Source organism: Megalops cyprinoides, chromosome 16 (assembly GCF_013368585.1).
Source record: "Megalops cyprinoides isolate fMegCyp1 chromosome 16, fMegCyp1.pri, whole genome shotgun sequence".
Classification (NCBI taxonomy): domain Eukaryota; kingdom Metazoa; phylum Chordata; class Actinopteri; order Elopiformes; family Megalopidae; genus Megalops; species Megalops cyprinoides.
In genome coordinates, this window is record NC_050598.1 from 28,819,301 (window position 1) to 28,831,024 (window position 11,724).

Sequence of the window (11,724 nt, forward strand, 5' to 3'; positions counted from 1 at the left end):
TGTGGAGAACACTCGCTTTGTTCGCTTGTTGTTGCTTCAGTAAATCTCTATGTAAACTGATAATACATAACGTCACTTGGATGGGGGGCGTTCACTCATTCAATCACGCAGAGACATGTTTTATTCGATTTTGCACAGAATGGAAAGGGTGCGTGGTTTTGTGTGTGTGTGTGTGTGGGAGGGTGATGATGGTGATGAAGAGGGCAGGGTCTGGCGTGGGACTGGACCCTCACCTGTGCTGTGTTCGTACCCCTCCAGGTGTCGTTGGATCAGTACCACACTGAGGAGGAGATCTATCAGCTGTCCCTGCAGCGGGAGCCTCGCAGCTCGAAGCCAGCGGTGAGCAGCAACCGAAGGACTCTTTTCTATAGGCTGCCTGGGGACACAAGGAGCCAATAGGAAACGAGATTGTGGGTTATTGTCATGTGACTCCACATTCCAGTATTCCAGCTGTGGCTGCCAAGGGGCAAAAAGGCATATTATCAAAAAGCCCTCCCTTCTCCCGTACCAAAATCTCAGAAATTGCAACTCTTTCTATAATGACTAGCGTAGTGAGTGGTTCATGTGTTTTTTGTGAAGTGTATTTTAATTCCGTACAGTGCCTTCTGTTTTCCATTTATGCCAAGAAGAGGCGAGTTTTACTACTTTACAACCTTACAAGTTTTTATTAATTGTCATTTAGTAGATGCTCTTTTAATTTCAATTTTACATGTCATCCATACAGCTGGATATTTACAGAGGCAATTTTAGGTTAAGTACCGCGCCCAAGTTCACAACAACAGTGCCCCAGTGGGGAATTGAGCCAGCAACCTTTTGGTTATGAGGCCTGCTCTTTACTTCCTCAAAGTCTGACTTATTCAGTTTGGAATTAACTCTAACTTGGTTGCTATGAACAAGTGTACTGATTACAATAACCAGTTCAACAATATAAGTAAGTTACAGTATGTTACAGAACAGCTGTTTTCGCTGTGCATTATATTACTGTGTGTTTCAGCTAGCTGTTGCACTGCCAGAAACTGGGGTTTTTGGCAGTACAGTTACATTTGATGGTGGTCTGATCTAATTTTATTATGTGGTTCAAGATGAGACAGTTCTCTTTGATGCATCGCCACGTTCGTCTGGCTAGATAAGCCAACAGAGATGGGCTGCTGACAGGAAGTAACGTAACACAAGCACTGTCATGTATAAGTGAACAGACCGAGTCGCTGAAACTGAAACTGACTCAACAACGGTGTGAATCGGGGTGTGAATTGTAAAGCTGCCTCAGTCAGCACTGCTGAGCTAGAGGGTGAAAATACAGTTGAGAAGCAAGATCTAGAAAAAACTTTACAATCCTCGTAACGACCCCTCGGGGACCACATAGAGATCGTTTGAACTTGTAGGTGTGTTCTTTACAGTGAAAGAACAGAAGATTTGCACCTCTGCACTGTTTTAGCTTCTTTAGCTAAGATGGTGCAGGAGATGTGTGAAATAGTTGGCAGTAGTGTGCTGTCATTAAAGAGCTGGGCCTACAGCCAGACGGTTATTGGTGTGAATCCCCAGGGAAGACAGTGCCATTGGACTTTCAGGTACTTAACTTGAATTGCTTCAGTAAATCCAATCAATGCATCCATCTGTAAGCATAAAATAGATAATATGCCATAATGTTGGCTATGAAAATGTGCAGCGAAGAAATAGGGCTCCCAGTGTTTCATTTTATCTATTAATGGGAACCTGACGTCCCCTCAGGGAGGGCTAAACTGCTTTCCACCCACCTCACAGTTCAGATGGAACTCTGGGGCAACTGTGTGGGTAATCGGCTATTTGTACGCTTCTTTTTTAGGAAACATTATGTGTCTGGGATTGATTATTTAGCCTTTACTTATTCTGCATCTTCAGCATTTCTGTCTGGGTGTGTATGCATGAGAAGAGAATGCACATATTGTTGCGTATTGCATATTGATACGTGATTGTTCTCAGTTTTAAACCTCTTTTAGAAAGTGATTATTGTATGGATGTGTTTATTCATATGCCCATATAAATGGGATGTGTCTGTAATAGATTGTGCATAAAAAGCACTCTGTTTGTGACCCTTTCATGAAACGCTGAATCGGCCACAGCTCTGATAAACTGAGATGAGCGATGCACTGTGTGTTGCTTTTAAATATTTTGAAAATTTCTTTACAAGGCCTCTAACCCCACTCCGTCCCCCGCCCCCAAACCCACTATGATTGACGAGTGGGCAGCGTCTGTGAAACCCAAAGCGGACCCTGCTGTCATCACCAAACATATTGAAAAAATGGTAGAGGTAAGATAAGCTAAAACCCCAGCGTTGAGAGTCCACTTCAGGTTTACACCATGGTAGCAATTTCATTAAGATGTGGAGCGGATTTCAAAGTTGGGCCTACTAAATGAACCAAATAGTGCAACGATCATTGAATGGTTAACTTTATTTAATCTAATGGTTAACTTAAAAGGCCTGTGGATTTATTGTGTCTATCAGCTTAACACAAAAAGCATATGCTACTCAACACCAACACAGTCAGCATTTAATAAGAATAGTTATGGAGAGCAGGTAGGTCTGAAGTTACTATGCAGTCATGCTCATTTGTTTCAATAACACTACGCACATCACAGAATGCAATGGACTGCACTTAGCCTGGTGCAGGTCATGGGAACAGCCATAAAAACGTTTTTCTGAGGGTAATTAGAGAAGCATCACAATGCTGAAATACTGTATGAGAGCGGAGCTTCAAAACACATCATGTGTGAATGATAGTTGCTCTTTTTTACAAAAAGAAACAGCTGAAAAAACAAAGAGTGCTCAATAGTCAGAGGTACACTCTGGGAAAAAGAGTCTAATGTGGTGGAGGCAGGAAATACAGGTAGTAGTCCAGCTGAGGAAATAGTATTGTCTCATCTTCAGTAAGCAAATGGAGGAAAGTTATAAGGTATATTGACAGACTGGTTGTGTGAAGCCCAATGGAGCATCTGAAAATAATGGTTTTGTTTTTCGCAACTCAAAACAGCGTATGAATTATGGATGTAGTTGAACCAAAGCTATTACAACATTATACTTTCAAAGTGAAGATTCATTTAGGCTCTTTGAGGTGCTTTGTGGACCCCAGGTAGCGAAATTCTCACCCAGTTTCAGCGCATTCATCCCTGTTATACATATGCATTGATACCAACTGCATATGGATCAAAAGCAAAAGAGAACTGTGTTGCTATCACTGAGTGACAGTTCCTAATTCCACTTTTCCACTGGTTGGTGTATCCCATTATATTCTGTGGGTCTTTACTGGCCACAATACCCATGTGATCCTCTAGGGCAGCGTTTCCCAACCCTGCTCCTGAAGGCACACCGTCCTGCATATCTTCTATCTATCCCTGCTCTACCTACCTGACTGAACTCATCAGTGGCACTTTTGATTAGCTGAGCACACCTGATTTAGTCAAGCAGGAAGGATACATAGAAGATATGCAGGACAGTGTGCCTCCAGGAGCAGGGTTGGGAAACACGGCTCTAGGGAAAGTGGCACCCAAGGTGCTCCTTAAACAAAAAAGAAAACCAAACCTAGAGAATAAGGACTTGGTGACTGCACCAAGTATACATGACAACATTGACTTAGTGTATGTTTGGTGCATCCAGCTTGCCCAAAAACATGTATTGATAATTTTTTTGAAACAAATTAATTTCAAGAACATTTATAAGCATACTTTAATTTATATACATATTAAATGATATGAATGTGGTGAGTTTGGTTTTGGTGTTGTCTGAACACTATAATGATAAACACATTTATGTTTGTAGCAGCATTTTGATCAATCATATTTCAGTATATTGTCTCATTCAAATGTGTTGGTGTTTAGTTATGAATGTGAAAAGCAGTGTGAGTTGTGTTTCTGTCTGTGTTGCACAGTCTGTGTTCAAGAACTTCGACACAGACGGCGATGGGCATATCTCGCGGGAGGAGTTCGAGATCATTAGAAATAACTTCCCGTACCTCAGCAAGTTTGGCGAGCTGGACACAAACCAGTGAGTGAAACAGCATCGGCCTCTACCTAACATGCTGCTTCATACATGCACGTTGTACTTCTTTTTAGCACTTCTTTGTGTGAAATGCCTGGCAGGAGTGTATTAGCATTAAGAAACTTGGCCTACAGCCAGGGGGTTGTTGGTTTAAGTCCCAGGGGTGCAGTGCCATTGGATTGCCGGGTGCTTAACTTTCGTTGCTTCTGTACTTCAGTAAATCCAATCAATGCATCCATCTGTATGCATGAAGCGGATAATATGTAGTAATGGCTGTTCTGAATGCTTCCCTGTGCAAATGTGCCTACAGGGAAAATCAGAAATAAATATCTCCCAGTTTAAGGTGAGGGAAAGATCGGCACTCACGCAAACTCGCAGGAAAATGAGTCTCTCGCATACCATCACCGTAATGGTTGAAATGTCTCCTGAAATCTCACAGCCTATAGGCTGTGACGTAAAATTGTATATTTGCACAGCTTCTCCCCCTCAATGCACTGCTAACAACTCAGATGGTACCAGCTCAGAGATCAGATCTAATGGTTTATATCCCAGAACTTTTCCCCCCCGCTCTCGTTGTTAAAATACCTCTCTTCTTCTCCTTCCCATTGGCATTCTAAAGCATCAGCTGATAAGTGCTTTAGAATTTGAATTGGAAGGAGGAGACAGTGTCATTGTCATTATAAAGAACACGATAACTGTGCAATATTTTTTTTTAATTCAGATTTTAGATGAAGATAGCCGAAACGATATTATGAGAAAAATATGACATTTAGACTAATCTCTTTCTCTTCCTCCACTTCCCCTCCCCCCTCCCCCTCCTTCTCCCTATCCCTCTCCCACTCTCTCTTGTCCCATCCCATCCAGGGATGGCAGAATCAGTCGAGAGGAAATGGTGGAGTACTTCATGAAGGCCAGCTCTCTGCTCAATTGCAAGATGGGCTTCATACACAGCTTTGCAGAGACCACCTACGTGAAGCCCACTTTCTGTGAGCACTGTGCAGGCTTTGTGAGTACTGACCTCAGTGTTTTCTCCCCCTGGACTATCCCACAATGCCCTGTGATGCCACATAGAGATTACTGAAACCAGACGCACTGTCTCATTTTCGGTCAATTTGTCGACATTGGACTCCTCTAATAGACTGATTGGTTGATTGTCTGACAGATCAATTGAGCTGCCACCTGGTTGCACTTTATAGAATGGAACTCAGAAGGAAAAGTTCTAGTTTTCTTGTTCCTCATCCTAGTTCAGAATCATAGCCTTAGGAGAACGGAGCCTTTTCACAGAAGAAGCTCCAGGTAAACGCTGGAGCTAGACACTGCTCAGGGCAGGTGCAGTGCAGTAGAAGGGGTGTAGGCTCCCGTCTCACTGCAGCGGAAATGGAGGAGCATGAATGTGGAATTTTCATAGGCTAAGATGGAAAAAAAACAACCAGAGATAAGCCTCCTAACTGCGTATGGCAGAGAACCCACCACTTCCTTTTTCGTTCATTTCCTGTTGGCTGTGGGACAAAAACAACATGGCCGCTTCCCTTTTTTCAATGTTTTTGTTTTGCAACAGCTTAAAAAAACACTGCACCCACGTCAGGCGTCACGGCCTCCTCCGCTGGTCATCCGAACCCATTTTTAAAATGTGCACCTTTATTCCGCTGCACGATGAGAGACGGCCGCCCCTTATTGCGCGGTTAGGAGGAATCGGATAAAGCCGAGCCCAAAGCGAGCGCCGTTTCTCCACGGTGCTGAAAGTTGAAAGGTTACAGAACATGAATGAGCAACAAGGGCCAAAGGAAACAAGGAGCCAATGCCTGGCACAGACACGCGCCCGGGCGTCGGGCGGTTCGGGACGCCCATCGGGCACAGCTGCGGCCCGGGGTCGCTGTCCTGACAGTGCGGCAGCCCACGTTCCTGCCCTCTCATCTGTCCCAGCATGCTCTGGGGTCAGGATGTTCTCTGTGGCCTCAGATCTCTGGCCGACGTGTGATCTCCTGGCCATCCCTTTCATGTCATTGTTCCTCCTGCAGCACCTCTCACAGCTATTTTTCCCTTTGATTTTATACCCTCACATGCTCTCCCTCGCTCTCTCTCTTTCTCTCCCTTTCTTGCTCTCTCTTTCCCCTTCTATCTCTCCCTCTCGCTCTCTTTCTCTCTCTTCCCCCCTCTCTCCCTCTTTCTCTCTCTCTCTCTCTGTCTCATTCTTTCTTATTCTACCTCTCTTTCTCAGTTGCTTTCTCCCTCTCTCCCTCTTTCTTTTTCTCCCTCTCGCTCGCTTTCTCTCTCTTCCCCCCTCTCTCCCGCTCTCTGTCTCTGTCTCATTCTTTCTTATTCTACCTCTCTTTCTCACTTGCTTTCTCCCTCTCTCCCTCTCTCTTTTTCTCTCTCTCTCTCTTTCTCTCTCTCTCATCCTTTCTTGTTGTACCTCTCTTTCTCTCTTGCTCCCTGTCTGCCCACAGGTTTTCTCCGCTGTGTCATTTTCATTGTCTCTTTTTCTCTCTGTCTTGTTCCCTCCTTCCTGTTACTTTTTTTTTAAGAAACAGAAATCTGAGATTTAACAATTTGACAAATTTATAACAGAAAACCCCTCTCTTTTTCCAGATATGGGGGTTTTACAAACAGGGATACAAGTGTAAAGGTAAGAAGGCCATTGAAAAAAAGGCACCTTAACATCTAATGTTTTCTATAAAACCCTGGGATTTCCGATACCCATGCCTACGCTGAACCCAATACTGAAAAACAGACTGTTTCAGTTTCCTTCCTCTTTATCCGTTACAAAGAGCCAACCTCAAAGCACAAGTCTTATAACTCTGAAATACACTGTAGAGGGAGTGCAAAGGTAAGGAAATGAATCACTGCCTTTATGAGTACAATTCTGAGACTCACTGTAGAAATATGTGTGCTGCATGCCACCTCATTACCAACATGCTGCTATCTGTCAGTTACCTGGCTGATATCCCAAAAGTACACTGAGTGTTTGTGCCTGTGTACCTAGTATTGCAAATCCTTACAGGCTGCAATCCTATGGGGTGAAACTGAAAGACATGCCCTCTGGAAACAGCATTTAGGCCCGATTCAGGATCATCTTATCAAACTGTTATCTTAACCTCAACCGTTGTGTGAGGAAGAGGGTGAAAATGATTTGGACCCAAATGCCCAGGGGCACCACCAACACTAACACCCACCATTTCAGTTATCTGTCAGAACATGCTTTGGGATGATTCAAATTCTCATTGACGACTGTACCTGAGGTCCACACCCTCGCTGAAGGGTATGTAACTCTGGTCTCTGTGTGAGCTCTTCTGTCTGATTCTCACTGCAGTGAGGTCTGTGGAAGGCAGTAGAGGGCCCATGCATTGGAAAGTCATTCATTTGATTTGCAGTTGCCACCTCTCATTGAGAAGGCAGAGGAAGCAGGCATAGTGGAAATGAATGGCTGTCAGGGCAGGGAAAAGCTGTCCATCTGTAAACAGAGCTGGCTCACTCTGACTGGAAGAAAACAGTCAAAGCTGATTTATGAGAAAGGATTTATAGAGGGGAAAGATCAATAAAAGTGATATAGTGTGTATGTGTGTGTTTATATGTGTTCATGTGTGTGCATAGTATGTGTGCAGAGCAGTATGTGTGTGTGCACAATGTGTGATGTGTGTAGAGCTCTTCAGTCATCTAACTACTGTCTGACGTCTCCTTTCCCCTCCTTTCTCTCTCCCCCTCTCCTTCTCTTCCTCCATCTGACTCTCTCTCTCCCTCTCTCTCTCTCCATCTCCCTCTCCTCCCTCTCGTCAGCGTGTGGAGTGAACTGCCACAAAGCGTGCCGGAATCGGCTAGCCGTGGAGTGCCGCAAGCGGACCAAAAGCATCAGCCACGAGCCGCCCCCCTCCCTCCACGCCCGTTCCTACAGCTTTCCCCCCCCAGCCAACCCCCCGCCCAGCCTACAGAACACAGGTACCCCCATCCTGCTCCTGAAGGGCGGACACTGTGGGCCTGTCTGGCAGGATTAATGCCGTGTGCCAGATGCAGTGCACATTAAATCGACCCTTATATGAACTAGATTTCTCATCCTATTCTTTGAGCACACTATATGAGCTGATCCGCATGCGAGAGGGATCCGTGGATACATGCTGTATTTGTATTAATGTAAAAAAAAAAAAACAAGCATATTGTCTTGCCTTGCTTGTGTGTGGTTCTTTCAATGCTTACCTTCACAGCATTGGCAAAGATGCTGCAAATTGGATTAACAGCACAATAGTTACGAAGACAGGCAGTAAAATGGATATAGATTAGCGCGTTGGATGCATTGCTCTGATAGCGTTCTGCCCTGTCTTTTTTAGTGATCGCCGAGGAGGAGATTGAGTCAGTAGAGGAGGGAGTCTTTGATGTGCACCTATAACCAGGTAAGACTAGGACAGACCCTCAAAACTATCGACAACAGGAATTAAGAATTGTTTGAATGGACTTTATTCATATTGTATATGCAGTATTACTGGAGTCCTGTTACAGTTTATGATTTTGTTCAGAGTATCTCTGAGCTAATGTGGTCTATTTTGAAACCCTGTAAATTGAGCTGCTCATATCGATTCACCCGAATTGGTTGGAATGTGGCCAGTATAATATTTGATTAGGGATTTGCTATGAGGCAGAGCTATCTTGTCATTTGATGAATGTTTCTATTAAATGGAATATTGATAAGCTCTGAAAAGTATACACTTGCAACACACACGCACGTATAGACACACACACACACACACACTCCAAATCAGTTGCCAGACCGAGTTGGCATGAATTCAAAACTTTGAGTCACACACTACTCACAAATTGGGGGGCTGTTAGCAGATGTTTTAAATTTCAGAGGGCTGATTTTCTAGCACAATACATAAACCTGCAATTGAGTGGGCAGCGCATTTATCATTGTACCACGGGTTTATTTGCAAGGGACACTCAGTCTTAGATTTCAAATGTAATGTTTTTCCTTGCCATCATAATAGAAGGTGTACACACTGAAAAGCTAGCTCTTTGTTATATTTTATATAACATATAATATAATATAATATTTATATATATATTTGCTTTTTCCATACAGACATAAATGACAAAGTAAGAAGCAAAATATACATTTTCATGGAACCCATCATTTAATCTGACCTGTTGTTTAACTAAATTTCATGAGCTTTCTATGTTTTGCTGGTGGATATAACATAGAAAACTGCTAGAAATATTGAGAAAAAAAGAACATTTCTTGTTTTTTTTTTACCTCCCAGACTGAATTTTCACTGCAAGGCAGCCCAGCATGCATGTATGCACCTGGAACATCTGCAGGGACACAATGGCAAAGTTAACGAGCTGAGGGAAGGAGTCTGTTTTGTCTGGCAGCTACCAGTGGAACTTTTTACCAAGTGAGGGAAATCGCACTGAGAAAAGCAAGACACCTGAAGGCTGCCACCCTGTGGAACAATTCTGCAACTACATGTGTTCTAGCATTCTCCCTTTCCTGTGTTTGGTCGATACCTGCTCCTTCCTGCATTTGTACTTGATCTGAGCATGTATATATTACAGTTCGCCAGTTTAGTGTATTTATATTATCTGTATTTACAGCAATGTCTCTGTTTCATTCCCTCTTATTCCTGTCTCTGTTGAAAGTTCATCGACAGTGCGGCCTTTGAAAACAGACAAAGGTGGTAAAGTCAAAGAGAGAGGACAGTCCTAGCGGGGCGATTAAGTTCAGTGTACCACTGAGACAAGGCTTCCACTGTAAAGGAATTGTAGGCCATGCTCTTTGCATTACAAGCCAGCCTCCTGAAGACCAGATTTTTTTTTCCCCCAAACCAAAATAAAAGGTGCTATCAAGTCCTGGAGTCCTTCCTGACTGCCTTAGCCTTGACACAGGTTTAGGCTTTGCATTAACAGTCAGGCTGCCCTCATCATAAAAACTGTCTGTTGCTCATGCTGGGAGGGAGCAGTCAGGTAGTTTCCTGTGCCACAAGTCAAAAGAGACATTGGTCCTGGCCAGATTTGTCTGTACGGCAGTTTGATGTTCAATGGAAAGATTGTTTCCACAAAAGAGAAAACAACAGTAGCAGGAATCCGTGCATCTCCAACCCCGTCACTTTAAGACTTAACACATTTTACGCTGTCAAACTACTTTTGTTCGGTTTACCTTGATATTGATCTCTGAAACTGTGGTGCAATATGCTAAGTGTTTGAGTGTTCTGCTGCATTATACCCCCCCCCCCCCCCCCCACCTCGTACTTCTGTACTAATGATTAATTTGTGCTGAGAACTTTGACTGTGGTGAGAGGGTCTGTGGCTGAGATTGTATTTGGTGTATTGAGCAGTGGGGTGGTTGGAGCCCAGCAGCTTCTATCTATCTATCTATCTTCTATCTAACCATGTTGTACATAGGAGATAGGTGGGACGTGTTGTAAGTATGTCACTCAAATGCTTGGTTGAGGAAAAAAAAAAATATTTAGTGACTTAAGTGCTGTTCTTTCCCAGTGTTAAAAAACTGTACTTCCTCCAAGCTGTGTTTAAAAAAGTATTCTTTAAAAAGTTGCCAGTTGTAAAAATACATGTTTTCCTTAAATACAGTTTGCCTCTGCGTACACGTTGTCCTTCTGAAAGCTTCTTATCCTTAAAATGCTTTATATGTTATCTGTTTGGAATGAGACTAGTTTCACAAATGACAAGTGAATAAAAAGAGATTTATGAGTAATCCGATGTGCAGGGTGTACCTTTTTTTCCGACATCACTTCATTTATTTGAACATATCATGGTACAAATACATAACTCACATTTCATCTTTTTTAAGCGTTGCTCAAGGTTACACTATTGCCACATCTGGGGATCAAACCTGGAGCCCTCAAGTTATACATCTGTGAATCATGTCCCCACCCTGCAATTCGGGTATGATGCAGTTGTAGATGGCATGCAGTTTGACTAAGACAGTAGAATAGGCTTTGATCACTGTGTCATATTTAGTCACATCTGACATTTCTGAGTGTTGCGAGGGATTTGAATCTATGGCTTTTACAGTTATGTTGTCCATGGGCGAGGAGTTCCTTCAGTCACGATTTTAACATAACAATTGGTCAAGAGAGCGTTTTGGGCATCTTTCTTCCTTGCTGTGATTTCTGCAAAGAAGTTGTGAAAAAACTAATTTGTGCATTTGGCATTAGTTACCCAGACAAGCAGAGGGTTAAAAATTCCCTATTCAGTGTCACTCTCCATGAGGCCAGTGGACTGGGGGATATGGACATTCACAATGAAAACTGATGGCTTCCACCCAGCAATCAACCCCTGACAGTCATTAGCTGTTCCTGCAAATGGAATCGATTGGAAATCCAGGAAATGAAAAGGATCAATTTAATTTGAGTTAATTGCGTAATAATGGCAGCCAGGAAGTGTCCGGGCATGGAACAGTGATGTGTGCGCTCCTGCACAGCGAACCACTCTGAGACTGCACAAAGGTCATTTTGGAGCCGATTGGCAGTTTGACTCCTACCTGTAACCCTGTGGTTACGTGCTCCGTGAGCATGGATCCCCAAACTCGAACCTGAGGCTGCTCTGTGTGACCTGATGAATGTTTCCAACCTAAATTGCAAAGCCTCCACTATAATGAGATGGTCACTCATCTGGCTTACACCTTTACCGTATATAAAAATGTGTTCTTTAAGGCTACATGTCAGAAATATCCATGCGTGCTGTGAAGAGTAAATATCTCACAAGTC

The 11,724-nt window shown here is 43.3% G+C and overlaps 1 protein-coding gene across 2 annotated transcripts in view; it reads left to right on the forward strand.

The window, feature by feature from the left end:
• The window catches only part of LOC118791296 (RAS guanyl-releasing protein 2-like), a 36,312-nt gene extending 26,079 nt beyond the window's left edge, over positions 1–10,233 (forward strand). For both annotated transcript variants that reach the window (XM_036548604.1, XM_036548605.1), the window contains exons 10-17: positions 259–339; positions 2,168–2,287; positions 3,903–4,018; positions 4,877–5,018; positions 6,602–6,638; positions 7,787–7,945; positions 8,332–8,394; positions 9,259–10,233. In XM_036548604.1, coding sequence (XP_036404497.1) covers positions 259–339; positions 2,168–2,287; positions 3,903–4,018; positions 4,877–5,018; positions 6,602–6,638; positions 7,787–7,945; positions 8,332–8,390 — 714 coding nt within the window. In that variant the 3' untranslated portion in view covers positions 8,391–8,394; positions 9,259–10,233. The remainder of the gene's footprint in view (positions 1–258; positions 340–2,167; positions 2,288–3,902; positions 4,019–4,876; positions 5,019–6,601; positions 6,639–7,786; positions 7,946–8,331; positions 8,395–9,258) is intronic.
• Positions 10,234–11,724: the final 1,491 nt, after the last annotated feature.